Genomic DNA, 23,775 nt, shown 5'->3' with positions numbered 1-23,775 from the left:
AAACATGATTTCTGTTGAAATTTTTTTTGTTTTGTTTTGGTTTTTTTATACATTGCAAACTCACCTTGTATTACTATGTGGAATTGTAGAATGATTGCGGGAAATAGTTTCGTCTGTATTCCGGTAACCGCCAATATCCGCTGTCAAGAGATTCGATACTATTGACGAGGAACGCCTACGATTTAATATTGGTGATTTCAAGGCTCGTATATTCTAAGAATGAAAAAAAAAAATAAAAGTTAATTTTAAAAATTTAATTTAGGTAGGTATATGACACATACATTTTTGATTTGAAATTAATTTATTTCATAATTCAGAATAGTAAAAAATACATTAAAATGCATAAGTTTTGGGAAATTTGAGTAAAAAGAGGTGATTGGTTTAAATAATGTTTTTCCGTATTTTGAGTTCTAATTGTGCAAAGACTGCTGGTAGGAAAAAAGTCAAAAAATTTTCAATATTGTTGAAACAACTTTTAAAATTTGGAACGACTTGAAAAAATTTCGAAAAAAGAGGGAGTAGGTCAAAAACGTTATTTTGGTTATAAAACCTTCATTTTTTTTAAATTTTCAAAAAAAAAAATTGGAACATTCCGGAACAAAAAGGGAACAATCTGGGAGAATTTTCTAAAATAAAATTTCAGAAATTTCTGTTCTCAACAATATGTTGACGTGCTAAACTTTTTTAAAATTGTTATTTAAAAAAATATATATTTTTGTGATTTTCTCACGGGAATTCCTGCTGTGTTGGAACGATTCCAAATCCATATTCAGACTCATTTTTCTTAAACACTTTTGACAAAATAGTTTAATTCTTGGGTTTTAGTTTTAAACTAGCTAGATGATGGCTCTAGCTAGATGATGGCTCTTCCAACTCGTCTTAAATTCCAAAGGATTGGGGCAAATTGGATATTTTAAACCTTATTTGATCAAAACATGCGAAATAATACAGTCAAATAAGGTGAAAAAAGGGGTAAATGCTAATAGTTTTTTTTTTTTGCTCAATACCTTCCTTTTGGCTTTCTATATCATACCTACCTTAAAAGTCTAGAAAAATGTCATGTCCGCAAGTCGCGATTTTCAAGGTCAAAAAGCGGTTATATCTGTTTTTCATCTGTCAACCCATTATTATAACAGTTGCTAACTTACTACCGAAAAACCCTTAAAAATTATGGTAGAGGAACCAAATTTTGCATGAGGGTTTTCATATCATCTTTTATCATTAAGAATCAAAATAATGCAATGAAAAAAAACATATAAATCTATGAACAAATGGTATTTTTTGAGAAAGGGGACATTTTAGGATATGCAGTAAAACTATCCTGGTACAATCTTGAAATTTGTGCTAATAGACTAATTTTTTGTTTCTATCATTGTTTGGATATTCTATAAGTTATGTCAAAAATCTAAAAAAATCTTATGTCCGCAAGTTCGAATTTTCCAGGTTAAACTAAAGTTAGGTGCAGATTTAAAAAAAATAATAAGAAAACTTTAGATTCTTATATGTATACCAACATAACCCATATCATTTCAAGGTATTTTTTAACGCTGATTCCAACAAAACCCACACACAAATCAATCTCACCATCCCTGAAAAGTAATGTACCTTATTCATGTTGATCTGACACAAATATCTGAAGTGTAGTTTTTCAATTTTTTTAAATCTGCACCTTATCTTCAAACCAAGTTTTTAGATTTTTGACATAAGTTATAGAATATCCAAACAAAGATAGAAACAAATATTTTTTGAAATCAGTATTAAAAAGCAACTTGTTGAAATCATGTATCATATTCATTATATATGTACAAATGTACATGTACACCATCGTCTTTTTTGATAATTTTGAAAAACCCCATTTCGCGGTTTGACCTTCAAAATCGCGAATTGTGGACATGAGATTTTATAGACTTTTGAGGTACCTATATGTTATAGAATGCCAAAAGGAAGGTATTGAGCCAAAAAATTTCTATTAGTATTTATTCCAAGGTTAAACCCTTATTTGAGTGGATTAAAAAAGAAGTAACTATCTTCGAAAGCAACCAATTACACTGGTGAACAAAATTTATTTTTTTTTTGTAACAAGAACCAAAATATACTTTTCTTGTTGTTTTCGGGGTGCTGAATCTGAAGTCAGAAAAATTTTATTATCCTCCGTTTTTTGAAATATTACCGTTATAAAATGCTAAAAAACGTCATTTTGGCTGTTTTCGAGGTATTGTTTTTATGTGGGGTAATTTATTAAAAACAAATTTGTAACGGTGATTATAAGAACAGAAAAATTTCAAAAACTGTTTAAATTTTCCCGATATCTTTTTTATTGCTCGAGATACCTTAAGTTTCAATTAATAAGCCAAAGAGAAACTAAACTTAATCTAAAGTTTAACTCACTGGTCACAGAATTTTTGCCACAAGAACCAAAATATACTTTAAATTTTATCTTCTTCGCTGGCTATAGGTCTTGTTTCGATTGTATCTAAACTTCTTTGTCGACGTTTCACGTGTGCTTACACGCTTCTTCAGGACTAAGAAAAAAATAATTCTAAAAAATGCTAAAACGTATAGAATAAATAGGTACTTATCTTTAATCTTTTGATAGATTTTGAAGATAAGTATTTATTCTATACGTTTTAGCATTTTTTAGAATTATTTTTTTCTTAGTCCTGAAGAAGCGTGTAAGCACACGTGAAACGTCGACAAAGAAGTTTAGATACAATCGAAACAAGACCTATAGCCAGCGAAGAAGATAAAATTTATTTAATAAAGAAAGGTCACGGAATAAGGCATAAGAATCAAAATATACTTTTCTGAAGGTTTTTGGGTGACCGAAATCGTATCCGCAATCAGAAAAATTCTATTAGCGTCCGTTCTTGAAATATTACTGTTATAAAAAAAAACCTTTTTTTGCATTTTATAACGGTAATATTCCAAGAACGAAGGCTATACCTATACCAGTCGAAATAAATGTTTTTAAATGCCTTTAAATGTTTAAATTCATAATTTAAAATAACTTCACAAAAACAAAATACATATGTAAATATAAAAATGTAATCCACAAAGACCACATGTCATAGAGATTCTAATGTTTTCAATTTAATTATACCTAAAGTTCAAAATGATTTCTATCACCTGCAGTCCTGTAGGTATACGTGAAATAAAATTCACTCTCGTTTTTGATTTGATTATAAATTGAAAACAAGTACCTAAGACTGCAAATGCTTCCGGAATCAATAAATTGACACACAAAAAGTGTACATCAACAGCAAACAAAATTTTTTTTAGAGCGACGCAACGCGATGTTTGCCGCCACTGATGCCTCACTATATTCCTATCCAATTAAGCCATTTTATATATGTGTGAAGTGTCATTGGCATCAGTCCCCCGTATTTTAATATAGTTTGAATACAAATAAAAACGTCTGTCTCATGACAGCCCTTAATTAAGGCCTCAATCCATGTCATACATTTTAATTGAGCTCTCATTGTTTATTTAGCGGAAGCACGTATATTTCTATAATCCTTTAATTCTTGCAAAAACAAAAATAAAAAAAATATATCATCATCACACTTCTTACCCCCGCCCTATTGGCCGGATTTCCGCTGCCACTGCTAAGCATATTGGAAGTTGACAGTCGTTCAGTTGGGGAATTCAAATCCATAAATACGTTGCTTAATGGTCTACTGCCACTGCCACTACCGCCACCACCACCGCCAGTGGGCGCTGTTGCACAATGCGAATTATTATTTGATATCGAAATCGAATTTGAAGCAATGCCATTGTTGATAATGCCACCATTATTGTGACCAGGCAATGATACGCTGCTATTGCAGTTGTTGATGTTCGGACCTGATCCCAGGGTGTTGCAGGTGGAATTGTCAAGTCCACGCAACCCGATTCGTGGAAGTGTTGTGTTGCTCTCTTTGGGGTGGTATCCTTTTGATTGATTGTGCTGGGACTGATGGTGATGTGAATAGTGCTCTTTGGACTGTTGTTGTTGCTGCTGTTGCTGCTGTTGTTGTGGATGAAGTTTTTTCATGGGAAGCTGATGTGATTGTTGATGTTGTTGTTGTTGCTGCTGCGACAAAGGATGTCGGCTTAAAGCACTATAAGGTATGGTTGGTGTCGAGGACGTTGTACTTATTGTATCACTCTCATCGCAACTATCTGGAAAAGAAAGAAACATAAAAATATGATGATGACAAAGGAGAGGAATATTAAAATATAATATTTTTCTGCGACACGTTTTTCAGCTAAATTGAATTTGACAAGGATAAAAGATGCGCATAAAATGAAATTTGTACTTTATTTTTTTTTTGTACTTTCTTGGTATTATTATGATGTCAGAAAATGTTCTAGATTTTTATGAGATGATATTAAATGAATGACGTGGTACAACTCTTCTTTTCTTTATTTAACTTTTATGAACTTAAAGTTTTAAAAAAAAATACAACAACTATTTTTGAACTTAAGATATCACTTTAGGGTTCTAAGTCCCATAGATATTTTTACAGTGATTGAACATTTTTTACTGTACACTTAGGAGCAAGAAAATGGAATCAAATTTTGCGTTCTGTAAAAACGATATTTGGTCATGATGAAATTGACATACATGAATGTTAATTGCATTATTAAAAAGATTGAAACAAAAGCTTTGAATCAATGCTAGGAACTTAAAAAAACCCGTTTACTTTATAAGGATCCAATCAACATAAATGAAGTACCTATGTAAGGAAAAAAAAGACTGAAATTGAAACAGAGAGTATCTGGAAAATTTAACATTAAAAAGGTAGGTACTATTTTACCCAATGCCGTCTTTAACATAAGGGCACATGGGGCCCGTGCCCAGGGCCCCCATTCTCAGGGGGGGCCCGAAGGAACCTAAAATTTCTTTCACACATTTGTTCTCAAAACATTTTTGTCGGGCAGACCATCTACCAAAAATTTTTAGTTTTTATATGGCAACCAAATAAAGTTTTTTGTACACCTACATAGGTATACGCAAAATATATGTTTTCAAAATGAGAACAAATTATGTGGCGTTGTATGCGGACAAAAATTTAAATCCAAACGACCAAACCCAAATTCAATTTTCAAAAAAATAAGACAATAATATTTTCAAAAAATAAGAAAAATATCATTTTTTCCACTGTAGGTAAGATTATTTATTAATAATAAAAACAACGAATTCTCTTCCATTATCTTTTTCCTTAAATAATAATTTCGTTTGAAGTTTGCAACAAATTTGTAGTGCGTGTTAAAATCAATGTAAAAATATGTGTAGATTCGTATTAAAAGACGAAAAGAATCAATTATTCGTCAAAAAAACATCAAAACTTTTTCGGTTGAAAAACATTTAAGAAAAAACTATTGCTATATATAGATTGACACATAAATTGATTAAATAACTTTTAAAAAAATTGCTTTAAAAAAAAAAAAAAAAAAACAATTAATTTTTTTTTAAATCCAAAAATAATTTTTTTTAAGTTAATTTCTTAATTTTAATATCAGTATAAACCTTTTTATGTCAAAATTTTCATTAAAATCGGCTGTGTCGTTTACATTAGGCAATCGGTTCTATGGCAAGTAGGTACCGTTAATAACGGTCCAAAAAAATATTTTTCTTATTTCAAAAGTGCGGCCTTATTTGCAGCATTACATGGTTTTTTTCCAAAGCAAAATCGTTATCCGTTTTTGAAAAAATTGCAATACCTCGAAAACTTTATATTGGAAATATCCGTTAAAAAAGAGACATTAAAATAAAATAAAATAAAATAAAATAAAATAAAATAAAATAAAATAAAATAAAATAAAATAAAATAAAATAAAATAAAATAAAATAAAATAAAATAAAATAAAATAAAATAAAATAAAATAAAATAAAATAAAATAAAATAAAATAAAATAAAATAAAGTAAAGTAAAATAAAATAAAATAAAATAAAATAACGGCTCTTGGAAATCACGTACAAATCGTCTGCACCGAGTTTTTAGCATATCTATCAATCCGTTTGAGCTCTTTTTTCCAATTCTTCAAACTGAAACTTATAACGGATACAGGGTATAATTATTGGCAGTATAAAATGTACAATTATTGGCAGTGGCAACGTTTGATGTCTCAATGCACGTATTATTGGCACCCCCTGCCAATAATAAAGACACTAGGTACTTTATATGGAACGATATATTGGCACCCCTTTTGAACCAACCATTGCCTTTTAGCCAACCATTGTACTTATTTTACTTTCCAAAAGGGCCCCAAATTCTTGTGTGCTCAAGGGCCCCAAGATAGTTAAAGACGGCCCAGATTTCACCTCTACTAATCTTGAAGAAATCAAGATATAAAATTCGGCTGTTTTTGGAGACTTTTTAAATAGGTAATAAAAACAACCAAGAAAATTAAACAAAAAAGTCTCCGCCAAAACAAAGTAGCAAACAAAGAGCAAACTTTTAAAAGACATTTTTTCGAGACCCGTTGAACAAAGTAAAACGATATATTTTGTTTATTTTTTTTTTCAATATAGCCACCAACAACTTTTTTTGTAGGTATACGTGGAAAATATTTAAAAGTCTTCTTATAGATCTAGGTTAAAGTCTAAAATCGGTTAAAAATTGACTGAGAATGGCTAAAGAAAAAAAAAAATTTTTTTAATCCTAAATCCAAACTCTAGGGTTATATTAACATTTTTCCATACCATTTCGTAATCAGTTGGACAAACCCTAAAAAGCATGAGAGTTCTCCGACCGAGTATTTTCGAGTGTTAAACAGTGTTATCTACCAAATATTTTCATTAACTGATTTTGGAAATAACCCAAAAATTTCAAACAGTTACCTACACTTTAACTTTGGCGTTGTACCGACGACGTATAACGTATCTAAGCAATATAAGACCAGAAACAACGTGATTTCACAATCCAAGTATTTCATGTTGTTGATTTTCCAAACAAATTACGGAGATTAAGTCACATCAATGATTATTACTAAACTTCCCGATTTGTGTGGTCTTTGAAATATCACATGTTTGGTTATATTTTTTGTCCATTTGATGGGGCACCTATCAAAGCTGTTGAAATAAGAGCGAAATAAATAAAATAACTAAAAGCTTATATGTACCAGCTCATGAAACAGAAGAAAGAGGTGCCTCATCAAATTTTCGAAGATTTGTATTTAAGACGTACCTTAACATAATTAAAACAAATGACAGCTGACAAAAAACAACACGTTGCTTTTTAAAATATTCTTTATTTTTCAATAAATTTTAAATCATAGTTTTCAGAATGTTAACGTATTTTTTTTTGTTCAGTCCAGTGTCATTCTTAGAAATACATTCCCAAAACACAAACTGACCCAAGACCATAAATCACTACCGACCGGTGAAATGTAGGATTTTCCAAGAATTTCTGTTGAAGAATGATTAGACGAAAATTGATTGGATTGCTCCCGACATGGCAGAAAGCATGTTAGACGCCCTAAATACAAGCAAATTGATCCAAAATCCATTTCATGATGAGTGAAACATACTAATGTTGGATCAGTTTGTGTTTTGTGCATGCTTTTCTTGGAATAGTATTGGACAAATTCATTGAGTTGAGGGTATCCTGAACAAAGAAATAATTCGTTGACAATCTGAATAACCTAATGCTACCGTAGACCGAAGAAAATATGCCGATGAACAAATCCATTTCAAGCAAATAATGTCCCAAAACGTACTACGAAACTTACAACACAGTTTTTGATTTTGAAAAGATTTTTTACCAGTTTTCATTCAGTTTGTCTTATTTTAATTTTGAAATATTTAATTTAAATGCATATAATGATGATGATTTTTTCAATATGCTTTAAAGATGATTGCAAGAACTATTTATTAATCTATTTTAAAAGCAAAACCATTCTCATGATATATTTCTAAGAACTTTTAGATTTTCTTTGATGGAATTGAGAAAAGAATTCCTTATTGAATGAAAACTGAAGGAAAATATCTCTTTTTAAATAAAAAAAAAACTATTTGTTCCTAAATACCTCCTGTGTTCTATGTGTTCATTTCTCCATAACACATTCACAAATACCTATATTACTTTCCAGTCTTGATTGTAAAAAAAAAATATACACCCAAAATTTTGTAAATTCCAAAGTCGTATTTGTTTTTTTGATTTCAAGCAAATACCAAATCAAAATAAACCAAAAAAGTCCTTAAAACGATTGAATGATTTGATTTATTGTAAAATGGTCCATAAATAAGTTTAACCTTGTAAATAAAAATTCAAATCTTTCAACAATAAATCTATTTCTGTATCACTTTTAACGAAGTGAACAGAGCAAACAAAAAAAAAAAACAATCCGAACATTAAAAAAAAACAAAAATAAAAGAATTTCTAAAATATACTCAACATCACGTATAGCCTCATTAAATTGCTTACGATACTACGTGAGTTCAAAATTGCCCAGATAAACGTGACTCCTTGCTGAAATTCTGAAACCCAGACGTGTTTCTGAGATATCGCCTGAATAATGCTCAAAGGCTATATAACCTTCTCTATGTGATACATACTCGTACGTTATAGAAATGCAATGAAACCATTCAGAGATTTTTGTTCCATACCTATTCGTACGATATACGTACTGAACTGAGTGACTGGTATTCTTTTACAGTATTGAGTGACAGTTGTCATGTTCTATCAGAAGAGCACTTTAGTTCTTTTCTTCATATAGATTTGTTATTAAGAATGAAAATGAATATAATGGAATTAGCAGGAGTAGCATGTACTTGTGACCCTTTTTGAAGGACCATGTTTTTTTTGTTTTTCTTTTTATACGAATTTAGATTTATTGCTGTGTATTGAAGAATAAAGGATTTTCTTATATGCGGTGTGATGAACTTAAATGAAATTGAAGGCTAAAAACAAATGAAAAACATATAAGACCAGACAGATACAATACACACATGGTTTTTTGTATTAATTTCATTAGAATTAAAGAGAAAGGAATAGAAATTGATTTTTTGAAAGAAACACTCATTTGAATTGAAGTGAAAGGATATTTTGTAAATTACCCTTGACGGAACATATTCAGATCTAGAATGAGAATAAGATTGTTCAGTGTGTCGCATGAAATGTGATTAACATTCTGATTAGTCTAGTATCTTTGAAAAATGCTAATTAAATTATCTCTTTTCGAAAAGTCTTTTGAAAATAGAATGCTCCACTGGATATCACTTAATGTAATCTTCTCACACTGCACGTATATTGCTTATTTACGGGGTATATAGTTTATCGTTTGAGTTTATTTTACGAATGACTACGTAAAAGGGATACAAAAAAGTTCTTGTAATGTTCAATACACAAACTTTTATGGTATAAAGACCAGTCCAGAAAAAAAGAATTTTGGTTGGAGTTAAAATTTTGAATTTCTTTAATAAGAGAGTCATAATAATACAAATACAAAATGAAGAGTGAATTTTTCTCTATTGTTGATATTATTTTCTTTAAATTATAACCCTTTTAGAGAAAGCAAATAAATCACATTTTTTTAATTTTATTGAATTCTTATTAGCAATGGCATTGAACAATTTGACTAACCATACAAATATCTAGCGAGCTTCCTTTTGACTGGAAAAATATGACTTTTTAATAATGTGGTAATTCCTTGGTAATTCTGATGCGCACTTGCAATTTTTTGACACAGAATGACGCAGTAGTGATTTGATTCTCAAAGTGCTACTCAAGAGATGATAATGAGTAAAATGAGCCACGGAACTTTGTAGGAGTAACGTTTACAATAAGTTGCTCAAATTCTAGACAGAGAATTTTTTAGGTGTGATAAAGTACGTATACGCCATAGTGAACACATATTTGTTTAATTACATGGTATTAGTTGTTTTAAGGTTCAAATTTGCACATACGTATTTATTTCTGATAAGTTACATATTTCTTAATTTTTTCTTGCAGTTTTTAGCCCGAAAAACTTATTTAAAGTAAGGTTTTGTTAAATATAGTAAGTATCCTTCAAATTTCAAGTTGATGTAGATTAAAATGATTGACAAACGATTGATTTTAACAAACTTGGAATCGACAAAATCTTTTTGGATTTTTGAAACCTATCAAAAATAGTATACAGGTTAAATTGTTAGGGTGGTCCAGCCAATTTTTTTTTTTTATATCTTCTTGGAACGATCTTTACAAAATATCTTGTGTATGTTGGGTAGGTCGAGAATCGGCCAACATGAATTTTCATACCATAAAATGGTTAGGGTGGTCCAACCAAAATTTTTTTATATATTTTTGGAACGATTTTTATGAAATTTTCTATGCATATCGGGGAAGTCTAATAATCGGCAAACATCTTTTTTCATACCACTTTTAGGGTGGTCCACTCAAAATTTTATTTTGAATTTTTTTTGAACGATTGGTTTGAACGAAATGGTGCGCGACAGTTTTATTTAAATTACAAATTTTCGTCTTAGTAATTTGAATTTCTACACGAGTATAGCGCACCCGGTTTTTATTATTTTAGATTTTGGTACTTGGCGCAAATAAAAATCTAAACGAAGCCAAAATCAGTTCAAAAGAAAAAAATATTTTTAAAGTGCAATTAAAGCGCGATCTGCCCGTGGTTGACGACATAATGAGGTTTTTGACCTAAAGTTACTGCAGTTGGACTGAGTTAGTAAAATCGCGGATCTGAATTTATGAACACGTGTAACGCAGGCCTAAGTGAGGCAGACGCTTGTGAAAACACCCCAAGCCACCTATACCACTTATGAAACGAAAGCTTAAACGAAAAAAAAATAAACTAATTTTGACTGCGCATTTTTTCAGTTCTATTGAAAACTGAAAAGTTTTATTATTTGTGGAAATAATATTTTAACCAAAATGAGGGTACATATCGTCGGCATAACTCAAAAATCCTGGTTTTGAGAATGCAAAAAACTCTTTTTATTATAAAAACAAAAATTCTTTTATTTATAAGGACCTATATGTATTTGATCTTGTGACCCGATTTTTTTTTTGGAAAAGATTGAAAAACTCCAAAATTGGAAGTAAATAGCAGAAGATGCGTATAACGAAGTCCGCCGGGTCAGCTAGTAAAAATATAAATTTTTAAAAGTACATTTGAAAATAAATATTTTCATTAATGGTCAAAATATGTAGGTAAGTCGTTTTAGGTGATGGTGGTGTAAAAACAAACCACAAATTGACGCTCTCAAACTACATTGAAACTATCATGTGTTAGTGTCTCCTCTTTAATTCTTCACCAAGAAATCTTTTGAATTGAGTATATTTTGTTATATTGATTTTCTGATCCCTGATAAAAAATTCCTATATCATGTTATATACATAAATAATTAATGTGTTCGGCACCTGACATTAACTCATCGAATTTTTATTGAAAAACCACAAAATTGCAAGTAAAATACTCATCAAAGTGTGACTTTGAAATAAATTCCTTTTGAAAGTATCACAAAATATTTGAACATCTACCACGTCTAAGCATTGTCTCTTAGCGTATTTCAAAATATTTGGAATAACATGTCTGTCTTTGGTTTTAATTTTTTTTTTCAAAATAAAATATTTAAATAAAGCAACAAGAACTTCTATGAATGCAGAGATACTATGCAGTTTCCACCACAAATCGTTTTTTTTTTTTTCAAAATTAAGAAAGGTTACATTATACAGGGTGAATCGCTTAACATTAAAAACTAAAGGTTAATATTATGTTAAAAAAACACAAGCCACATTTTGGGTTGCACCTATTAGCAACACTTGTCCACAGTTTTTTTTTGTCATGCAAAATCAGTGGAATTTCTTAGGAAACAAAAATTAAAAATTATTGCATTACATATTTTAAAATTAATTAAAAATAATTTTCGAATTTAAAATTTCAAGGAAATTATTATTAACAATGAAAAAATATTCAATTTTTTCACAGAGAAAATAAGTAATATAAATGTTTTATCCCATAAAAATTACTGAGTTATATTTTTACTCACTTTTTAGTGCAAGAAATCTAATCGGAGTTTCTACGTTAAATAAAGAAAAATTTTCTCTATCCGGGTAAAGAAATTTATCAGTCGACACAAATAGCCTTTTTTCATGCAAATCACCCTGTATATAGACAAATATATAATAGAAAAGTATTTCTACACCTCAATCACATAAGCTTGAATCTAATTCACATTAAGAAATTCAAATTACATTTAGAATTTGCAAGCATCTGTTTTTGTGCTCACTTCAAAAGGATAAGTACATGTACACATGATACACAAGAAGTGTAGACAGTAGGTAATGCTTTAGAATCAGAAAAGGATATAAATTGAACGTAACAATGTCTGACAGCTGTTTAGCTTATAAGAAAAAATATACTTCTTCTATATTCCGTATTAAAAAAAAAAAAATTGATTTTATTTTATGTATAAAATTCGGTTCGTTTATACAACATAAAATTACTGGTAGTTCTTGAGATTTTTTATGATAAGGAAATTCATACGTTTTCTTTCTTCGTATTTAAAATGAAATCGTACAATAGTTTGCAAACCAGAAATCCGTTTTAATCAATCAAATCTGAAAACTCGCCAGTATAAAAAATTACGATAAAAAAATATTCTCTATGGAGAAGAATTTCTACAGTTAAGAAAATACAATAAAGTTGTATTTCATAATACATTTTGAATGAAAATTTTTAAATTTAAAAAGTATATATTCAAACGTTTTGCAAATTTTCATTTGAACAGTATTTTTAGTTTTAACCTTTAACAGCAACAACTTCTCAGGTATTCATATGTACATAGATATGTACATATGACAGCATGTGCCGAAGATGTCCCGAGCATGTCCCGAAGATGTCCCGAAGATGTCCCGAGCATGTCCCGAGTATGTCCCGAAAATGTCCCGAGCATGTCCCAAAGATGTCCCGAAGATGTCCCGAGAATGTCCCGAAGATGTCCCGAGCATGTCCCGAAGATGTCCCGAGCATGTCCCGAAGATGTCCCGAGCATGTCCCGAAGATGTCCCGAAGATGTCCCGAGCATGTCCCGAGCATGTTTCGAAGATGTCCCGAGCATGTCCCGAAGATGTCCCGAAGATGTCCCGCAGATGTCCCGAGCATGTCCCGAAGATGTCCCGAAGATGTCCCGAAGATGTCCCGAGCATGTCCCGAAAATGTCCCGAGCATGTCCCGAAGATGTCCCGAAGATGTCCCGAGCATGTCCCGAAGATGTCCCGAGAATGTCCCGAAGATGTCCCGAGCATGTCCCGAAGATGTCCCGAAGATGTCCCAAAGATGTCCCGAGCATGTCCCGAAGATGTCCCGAGCATGTCCCGAAGATGTCCCGAAGATGTCCCGAGCATGTCCCGAAGATGTCCCGAAGATGTCCCGAGCATGTCCCGAAAATGTCCCGAGCATGTCCCGAAGATGTCCCGAAGATGTCCCGAAGATGTCCCGAAGATGTCCCGAAGATGTCCCGAGCATGTGACGAGCATGTTTCGAAGATGTCCCGAAGATGTCCCGAAGATGTCCCGCAGATGTCCCGAGCATGTCCCGAAGATGTCCCGAAGATGTCCCGAGCATGTCCCGAAAATGTCCCGAGCATGTCCCGAAGATGTCCCGAAGATGTCCCGAAGATGTCCCGAAGATGTCCCGAGAATGTCCCAAAGATGTCCCGAGCATGTCCCGAAGATGTCCCGAAGATGTCCCGAAGATGTCCCGAAGATGTCCCGAAGATGTCCCGAAGATGTCCCGAAGATGTCCCGAAGATGTCCCGAAGATGTCCCGAAGATGTCCCGAGCATGTCCCGAAGATGTCCCGAGCATGTCCCGAAGATGTCCCGAAGATGTCCCGAAGATGTCCCGAAGATGTCCCGAAGATGTCCCGAAGATGTCCCGAAGATGTCCCGAGCATGTCCCGAAGATGTCCCGAGCATGTCCCGAAGATGTCCCGAAGATGTCCCGAGCATGTCCCGAGCATGTCCCGAAGATGTCCCGGGCATGTCCCGAAGATGTCCCGAAGATGTCCCGAGCATGTCCCGAGCATGTCCCGAAAATGTCCCGAGCATGTCCCGAAGATGTACCGAGCATGTCCCAAAGATGTCCCGAAGATGTCCAGAGAATGTCCCGAAGATGTCCCGAAGATGTCCCGAAGATGTCCCGAAGATGTCCCGAGCATGTCCCAAAGATGTCCCGAAGATGTCCCGAGCATGTGACGAGCATGTTTCGAAGATGTCCCGAAGATGTCCCGAAGATGTCTCGCAGATGTCCCGAGCATGTCCCGAAGATGTTCCGAGCATGTCACGAAGATGTCCCGAGAATGTCCCGGAGATGTCCCGAAGATGTCCCGAGCATGTCCCGAAGATGTCTCGAGCATGTCCCGAAGATGTCCCGAAGATGTCCCGAGCATGTCCCGAAGATGTTCCGAGCATGTCCCGAAGATGTCCCGAGCATGTCCCGGAGATGTCCCGAAGATGTCCCGAGCATGTCCCGAAGATGTCTCGAGCATGTCCCGAAGATGTCCCGAGCATGTCCCGAGCATGTCCCAAAGATGTCCCGAGCATGTCCCGAGCATGTCCCGAAGATGTCTTGAGCATATCCTGGAGATGTCCCCAGCATGTCCCGAAGATGTCCCGAGCATTTCCCGAAGATGTCCCGAAGATGTCCCGAAGATGTCCCGAGCATGTCCCGAAGATGTAACGAGCATATCCCGAAGATGTCCCGAGCATGTCCCAAAGATGTCCCGAAGATGTCCCGAGCATGTCCCGAAGATGTCCCGAGCATGTCCCGAAAATGTCCCGAGCATGTCCCGAAGATGTCCCGAGCATGTCCCAAAGATGTCCCGAAGATGTCCAGAGAATGTCCCGAAGATGTCCCGAAGATGTCCCGAAGATGTCCCGAGCATGTCCCGAAGATGTCCCGAAGATGTCCCGAGCATGTCCCAAAGATGTCCCGAAGATGTCCCGAGCATGTCCCGAAGATGTCCCGAGCATGTCCCGAGCATGTCCCGAAAATGTCCCGAGCATGTCCCGAAGATGTCCCGAAGATGTCCCGAAGATGTCCCGAAGATGTCCCGAGCATGTCCCGAGCATGTTTCGAAGATGTCCCGAAGATGTCCCGAAGATGTCCCGCAGATGTCCCGAGCATGTCCCGAAGATGTCCCGAAGATGTCCCGAGCATGTCCCGAAAATGTCCCGAGCATGTCCCGAAGATGTCCCGAAGATGTCCCGAAGATGTCCCGAAGATGTCCCGAGAATGTCCCGAAGATGTCCCGAGCATGTCCCGAAGATGTCCCGAAGATGTCCCGAAGATGTCCCGAAGATGTCCCGAAGATGTCCCGAAGATGTCCCGAAGATGTCCCGAAGATGTCCCGAGCATGTCCCGAAGATGTCCCGAGCATGTCCCGAAGATGTCCCGAAGATGTCCCGAGCATGTACCGAGCATGTCCCGAAGATGTCCCGGGCATGTCCCAAAGATGTCCCGAAGATGTCCCGAGCATGTCCCAAGCATGTCCCGAAAATGTCCCGAGCATGTCCCGAAGATGTACCGAGCATGTCCCAAAGATGTCCCGAAGATGTCCAGAGAATGTCCCGAAGATGTCCCGAAGATGTCCCGAAGATGTCCCGAAGATGTCCCGAAGATGTCCCGAAGATGTCCCGAAGATATCCCGAGCATGTCCCGAAGATGTCCCGAAGATGTCCCGAGCATGTCCCGAGCATGTCCCGAAGATGTCCCGAGCATGTCCCAAAGATGTCCCGAAGATGTCCCGAGCATGTCCCGAAGATGTCCCGAAGATGTCCCGAAGATGTCCCGAGCATGTCCCGAAGATGTTCCGAGCATGTCTCGAAGATGTCCCGGGCATGTCCCGGCGATGTCCCGAAGATGTCCCGAGCATGTCCCGAAGATGTCTCGAGCATGTCCCGAAGATGTCCCGAAGATGTCCCGAGCATGTCCCGAAGATGTCCCGAAGATGTCCCGAAGATGTCCCGAGCATGTCCCGAAGATATTCCGAGCATGTCCCGAAGATGTCTCGAGCATGTCCCGGAGATGTCCCGAAGATGTCCCGAGCATGTCCCGAAGATGTCTCGAGCATGTCCCGAAGATGTCCCGAGCATGTCCCGAGCATGTCCCAAAGATGTCCCGAGCATGTCCCGAGCATGTCCCGAAGATGTCCCGAGCATATCCTGGAGATGTCCCCAGCATGTCCCGAAGATGTCCCGAGCATTTCCCGAAGATGTCCCGAAGATGTCCCGAAGATGTCCCGAGCATGTCCCGAGCATGTCCCGAAGATGTAACGAGCATATCCCGAAGATGTCCCGAGCATGTCCCAAAGATGTCCCGAAGATGTCCCGAGCATGTCCCGGAGATGTCCCGAGCATGTCCCGAGCATGTCCCGAAAATGTCCCAAGCATGTCCCGAAGATGTCCCGAGCATGTCCCAAAGATGTCCCGAAGATGTCCAGAGAATGTCCCGAAGATGTCCCGAAGATGTCCCGAAGATGTCCCGAAGATGTCCCGAGCATGTCCCGAAGATGTCCCGAAGATGTCCCGAGCATGTCCCGAAGATGTCTCGAGCATGTCCCGAAGATGTCCCGAAGATTTGAATTTGAATTTAACTTTATTTAGCTTAATAAGCCATTTAGTTTAGATTGTTTACATTTTTTTACCTTAACTTAATTTAATATCACAGTTACTATGCTTCGTATTAATTTGTATATATCATTTGATAATAATTTATATTTATATAGTTATAGTTTGAGCATATTCTATAATTTTGATTTTAAATTCGTTTATGTTATTAATATTTTTTATTTCTTGAGGAAGATTATTAAAGCTATTGAACCCCATATAAAATATTGTTCTCTGACCTCTGGATGTTCTTGATCTTTCGATTCTAAGGTCACCACTGTTTCTTAAATTGTATTCTATATCTTCATTAGTACGAACATTTTCACATAAATAACCGGGATACATATTGTTTTTAATCTTAAATACAAATATCATACTTAACATAAAAAGCCTTTGATTTACATTTAACCACATCAACGTATCTAACATATTTTGTACTGGTGTGTATCTATTACATTTCAATATTATTCTCATGACTTTATTTTGCTGAAGTTGCAATCTATTTTTGTGACTTTGTGGACACATATACAATAAACTAGAACAATAATCAAAGTGAGGTTTAATCAATACATTACATAAATTTACAGCAGTGTTCATAGATATATTTTTTCTTATTTTTCTTAATACATCAGTTTTTTTTGCCACTTTTTTGCATATATAATTAATATGTTCATTAAAGCTAAGTTTTTCATCCAGAATAACACCAAGATATTTTATTTGGTTGACTTGTTCAATTTGCTCATTGTTTATACATATATTAACATTTATTGACAAACTTACAGGATTGGACTTGAAAATCATACATTTAGTTTTATTAACATTTAACACTAGTCTATTCATTTTCAGCCATGTATTTATCCTCTCCAGATCTTGATTTATTTTCTCTAAACACTCCGCAATGTTTTTACCAGTAATGTAGAGTAAACCATCATCAGCAAATAAAATGAGTTTTGACGAATTTATTATTTTGGATATATCATTTATAAACATTAGGAATAACCACACTCCCAGTATTGTGCCTTGTGGTATTCCTACACTGACATGAATTGGTGATGATATTTTTCCATTTACAGAAGTACGTTGGGTTCTTCCTTGCAAAAAAGATTTGAACCATTTAAATTCCGTTGATTTTATACCGAAATATTTTAATTTCTTTAGTAAAATGTCGTGATTGACTGTTTCAAAAGCTCGTTTTAAATCCAAGAAAACAGCAATCACAACGTTTTTGTCATCTATTTCTTTCCTCCAATCATTAATAACAAAATTCAAACAAGTTTCACATGAGTGATTTGCGCGAAAACCGGATTGATAATTGTCCAGGAGGTGTTGTTCCTCCAAGTGTTGTTGAAGTTGAATCACTACACATTTTTCTAAGATCTTTTCATATAATGGCATCATGTTTATTGGTCGAAAGTCACTCAAGGTTTTTGGATTTGTAATTTTTTTTATAGGGACTACAAGGGATTCTTTCCAAGATTGTGGGAAAATACCTGCAGACAAGGATATATTTATTATTTTTACAATCACAGGGCCAACTATAGACAGAGAATCTTTAAACATTCTAACATTCATGAAATTATAGTCACTTTTCTTGTTTATCATATCTATTGCACAAATTATAGTTTCTATGTTGACTAGACTAAACTTAAAATCTATATTGCACTCCTCCAGTAAATTTTCATAATCACAGTATATCACAGATTGGGTAATTTCATTTATGGACTGGACAAAAAAATTGTTAAATTTAACACTTAATATTGCACTTTCGCTTATCACAGAACCATCTTGTATTTGTACATCAGATATTGTATCTTTATTTTTCTTAAGCACGTATTTTTTTAATTTCTGCCACATGTCTTTTTGGGTGCTTGCAGTCTCAATTTTATTTTTAATAAAATTCGATTTTGCACTGCGAATGTTTCTTTTAAACTGATTTCTAAATTGCTGGTACATACGCCAATCATTTAGGTCATTGCTCAGAACCGCCTGTCTATAAAGATTTATTTTTGTTGATTTTTCTATGTTAAGTTCGTTATTAAACCATTCTGCATTGTTATATGGAACAATTTTCTCTTTGATCATAGGATTGATCACATTTTTCAGATTCAACACAAATTGATCACATAAAACATTTAAATTGAGTATTTCTTCGTTATTTATGTCAACAAAAAAGGGGATTTCAGACAACCTCAAAAGAAAAAGGGTTTGATCGTACACACAATATCTTATTTTGTTTTTATTTGGGTTCTTATGTTGGTTTCTAATAATGATATCTATAGTTTCGTGATCACTTATTTTTAGGTTTTTGTTCACTCGCGCATTAACTGTGTCCGTGCAATTGGTAATCACATAATCTATTAATGTTTTCGATCTACTCGTTATTCTTGTTGGTTCGTTAATAATCATATGTAAATTATTGTCATTCACAATATTTGTTAAGCGCCGCGTGTAAGTGTCCGTCACATCAAACCAGTCAATATTGACGTCACCTACTACGATGAAACTACCGCATTGAGAAAGGTAATCTATCCATTTTTCTAGTTCATTACAAAAAATATTTTTAGATGACAAGTGACTAGGAGATCTATATAACGCACACAGATATATCACAGGATAGTTTTCATATTGCACTTTAAACATTAAACACCAATATTGCATACTAAGCTTATATTTTTTTAAAAGGCGACATTTAAAGTTGTTTTTGACATAGACAACAACACCTCCGGTATGACTAGATTCACTCTCACAACTAAAGGGGGAATAGTAGCCTTCCAATTGGACATAATCTAATTCACTTGGGTCTGTAATATGTGTTTCGGTTATTATTAATATATCAATACTTTCGGTTTTCACTAAGCTTTCCAATTCGTCAAAGTTATTGAAAAGACCCTGGCCGTTTAGATAAATGCACCTTATATCATCTAATTGCTAATAATCAGTCTGTTCTTCCGCGATTTTCAGTTTTCTTTGAAAAACTGAACAATTTGTATCACTCGCCCTATGGTTGTAGTTTAAATCCATTTTTAAATTAATTTTAGATGTCCCGAGCATGTCCCGAAGATGTCCCGAAGATGTCCCGAAGAAGTCCCGAGCATGTCCCGAAGATGTTCCGAAGATGTCCCGAAGATGTCCCGAAGATGTCCCGAAGATGTCCCGAAGATGTCCCGAGCATGTCCCGGAGATGTCCCGAAGATGTCCCGAGCATGTCCCGAAGATGTCTCGAGCATGTCCCGAAGATGTCCCGAAGATGTCCCGAGCATGTCCCGAAGATGTCCCGAAGATGTCCCGAAGATGTCCCGAGCATGTCCCGAAGATGTTCCGAGCATGTCCCGAAGATGTCCCGAGCATGTCCCGGAGATGTCCCGAAGATGTCCCGAGCATGTCCCAAAGATGTCTCGAGCATGTCCCGAAGATGTCCCGAGCATGTCCCGAGCATGTCCCAAAGATGTCCCGAGCATGTCCCGAGCATGTCCCGAAGATGTCTTGAGCATATCCTGGAGATGTCCCCAGCATGTCCCGAGCATGTCCCGAGCAGGTCCCAAAGATGTCCCGAGCATGTCCCGAAGATGTCCCGAGCATGTCCCGAAGATGTCCAGAGCATGTATTGAGCATGTCCCGAAGATGTCCTGAGCATGTCCCGAAGATGTCCCAAACATGTCCCGAAGATGTCCCGAGCATGTCCCAATGATGTCCCGAGCATGTCCCGGAGATGTGCCCCAGCATGTCCCTAAGATGTCCCGAGCATGTCCCGGAGATGTCCCGAGCATGTCCCAAAGATGTCCCGAGCATGTCCCGGAGATGTGCCCCAGCATGTCCCTAAGATGTCCCGAGCATGTCCCTAAGATGTCCGGAAGATGTCCCGAGCATGTCCCGAAGATGTTCCGAAGATGTCCCGAGCATGTCCCGAGCATGTCCCGAAGGTGTCCTGAGCATGTCCGGGAGATGTCCCCAGCATGTCCCGAGCATGTCCCGAGCATGTCCCGAGCAGGTCCCAAAGATGTCCCGAGCATGTCCCGAAGATGTCCCGAAGATGTCCCGAGCATGTCCCGAAGATGTCCCGAGCATGTCCCGAGCATGTCCCGAAGATGTCCTGAGCATGTCCCGGAGATGTCCCCAGCATGTCCCGAGCATGTCCCGAGCATGTCCCGAGCATGTCCCGACAATGTCCCGAGCATGTCCCGAGCATGTTCCGAAGATGTCCCGAATGTGTTCCAAAATTGTCCCTAATGTGCCCCGAACGTGCCCCGAATGTGTCACAAATATTTTCCGAACATGTGTTTGCAAAAAACGTTGAAAATACCCTCATTCAACGAATTTTAAAATGCCACTCAAATCATTTTCGATAAAGGTACTGTTACTAAACAAGCAGGCATGAGGCATTTTTTTTTTTCTTGTTTAGGTCCAAAAACAACCTATATAATAAACTACTCCTTTTTCTAGAGTAACACCAAATCTAATTCAATAAGACGATTAATATCTTGTTTTTCCTTAAGAAAATCACATCAAAACAATTTTTTGTGAGAAACTGGAAATCTGAAATTCACAACAGTCGCGTATTGAGGGGGGGCTCAGGGGATGTGAAAGGAGGAGACAGTAGTTCGAAGCTGTCGAGAGCAGTAAAATGCTACTATACCACTTTCAGTACTGCAGCACTTCACTCTCCATCCAAGATGAATAAAAAAGAGAGAAAATTTGTTCGTACATTTACCCTCAAAAAAATTTATGAAAAATTTTCCAGCCCCCTCCAAATTTTTTTCTGAATACTCCACTGATTCACTCTAAGGCAAATGATAAACTGTTCGGTTAAAAATCTATATTATTTGTTTCTGCTGCTATTTTTTCCTCTGAAAAGTATTCAATATTATCTACCTTCGGGGCCTACAACAACTTTTTCCAAAATTTAATATGATTGGCTTCAATTGCTAAAAAAGCATTTCTTTTTTTTCAATATTGACTTAATAATAATATCAAGCAAGCAATTCAGTATTTTCTTTTATGGGACAGATCCTTTAAGAAAGGTCCTTTCGCATATATGTAGTTAATTAAAAAAAAAATGGTCTTGCCTTTTATGGTTTTCGAAGAACTCATATTTATAGCTCAATTATTAAGCTTATAATCGCAAGGACCTGATGCTAAATTCCCTACCTTTATATTTACGTTCTTTTCAATTTGATCCAAAGGTACTCCCTCTCTGTTATCATATCGAACCCAACAAGCACCCTTAAATAAATGTAAGAAGATATCTTGGAAAGGCTATTCAACTGAAATATCCTTCATTTACCTCTCAAAATAATTACCTACGTCAACACTCGTCAAAAAAAAAAAAAAAAAAGAGTGTGTGTACACATGTACACGCGACTGAAGTTATACTTCTCATTCAGTTATGTAAATGAATTTCATTTGATATTTTTAATTTCTATTAATAAATTAATTAATTCACACTTCGTTTTTTTACATTTTTATCAAATGATTAAATTCAAATCAAATTAATTCTTTCATCCTCCTTTCGTCCATGTAGTTTTCAATTTATTCTGTGAAATTTATTCATGTTGAGCGGTTCAGAACGTACGGTATATGCTTAACGAAAGTAAATGAATTGCGCATAAAATGTGCGATATGGTAATTTTATGAGAATTATTGTGTGTGCTTCAGCACTAGTAGTAGCAATATGGAACTTGTAGGGTTGCTACAAAGCTCAAAAGTGAGCTGAGCTCAGCTCACAGCTCAGCTCAAATTTTGAGCTAGTTCACTTTTGAGCTATGTACCATAGCTCAGCTCATTTGAGCTGAGCTGAAAGTGAGTTGAGCTGATGGTATAGCTGAGCTGTTTTGTGAACTGAGCTGTCGGTGAGCTGAGCTGAGCTGTTGGGTGAGCTAAGGTAAAGTGAGCTGAGCTGAGCTGAGCTGTGATGGGTGAGAGGATACATTGATTTTTATTTGGAAAGTATAATGAAATATGAAGATATTTTAAACTTTTATAAAACACCATAGCTTAAGATGTTTGGTTCTAGTTTAAATGGAATTATTTTAACACATGGAAATTTTTATAAATAAAACAGATAATTTTTCGTGATCTTTTCTCTTGGTTTTTTTAATAGTAAATATATTTCTATTTTTTTAGTAAAATATTTCTTTTTTTATCATTTTTTATCATAAAAAAAAAATTCCGGTACAATCCGGTTTTTCGACTTTTTTCAAAATTCCGAGAAAATGGCGTTTGAAAGTTGGGGTAAAATTTTTTTTCGAAAAATCCCCGAATCTTTGAACGCTCCTGGAAGCTAAACCGCTTGAGAGCAATTTTTGGGAGTGATGCCAAATGATAGCTTGTGTCATGGGCCTACGCTTTGCACATTGTCAGATTTTTAAAAAATCGCCTTCCATGTTAAACCGCCACATCATGCCTATTTTTTCAGAATCGTGCCTATTTTTTTTTACTTTTAAGTTTTCTCGGTTTGAGAACGCGTGGACCTACAGGGATGGGAGTTGTACCCAAATGTAGGTTAGAGCCCCCGCTACCTTTTGTTATCAAAAATTTTTTTTTCATTTTCTTCAAAATTCCGAGATATAGAGTTGGAACGCTTTGATCTAGAGACAGGGGAGTGGTGCCATATGAAAGCTTATATTCTCAGCTAGCCGATAGTGGCATAATCCGGTTTTTCGATTTTTTTCAAAATTCCGAGAAAATCGCGTTTGAAAGTTGGGGTAAAATTTTTTTTCGAAAAATCCCCGAATCTTTGAACGCTCCTGGAAGCTAAACCGCTTGAGACCAATTTTTGGGAGTGATGCCAAATGATAGCTTGTGTCATGGGCCTACGCTTTGCACATTGTCAGATTTTTAAAAAATCGCCTTCCATGTTAAACCGCCACATCATGCCTATTTTTTCAGAACCGTGCCTATTTTTTTTTTTTACTTTTAAGTTCTCCCGGTTTGAGAACGCGTGGATCTACAGGAATGAGAATTGTACCCAAATGTAGGTTAGAGTCCCCGCTACCTTTTGGCATCCAAAAAAATTTTTTCATTTTTTTTCAAAATTCCGAGATATAGGCGTTGGAAGTTGGGGCGCTCATTTTCAGCTCAGCTCACTTTCAGCTCAGCTCAAATGAGCTAAGCTATGGTACCTAGCTCAAATTTGAGCTGAGCTGTGAGCTGAGCTGAAATGTGAGCTTTTTGCAACC

The 23,775-nt window shown here is 35.8% G+C and overlaps 1 protein-coding gene across 2 annotated transcripts in view; it reads right to left on the bottom strand.

The window, feature by feature from the left end:
* The window catches only part of LOC129911006 (uncharacterized protein DDB_G0283357), a 171,932-nt gene that overhangs the window by 66,034 nt on the left and 82,123 nt on the right, over window positions 1-23,775 (bottom strand). For both annotated transcript variants that reach the window (XM_055988647.1, XM_055988646.1), the window contains exons 4-5: window positions 3,572-4,161; window positions 65-213 (exon numbers count right to left, since the gene is read on the bottom strand). In XM_055988647.1, the coding sequence (XP_055844622.1) occupies window positions 65-213; window positions 3,572-4,161 (739 nt within the window). The remainder of the gene's footprint in view (window positions 1-64; window positions 214-3,571; window positions 4,162-23,775) is intronic.

Source organism: Episyrphus balteatus, chromosome 2, assembly GCF_945859705.1.
Source record: "Episyrphus balteatus chromosome 2, idEpiBalt1.1, whole genome shotgun sequence".
Taxonomy (NCBI): domain Eukaryota; kingdom Metazoa; phylum Arthropoda; class Insecta; order Diptera; family Syrphidae; genus Episyrphus; species Episyrphus balteatus.
The sequence above is the reverse complement of the archived record's forward strand: the minus strand, read 5'-3'. Positions and strand labels throughout refer to the sequence as shown.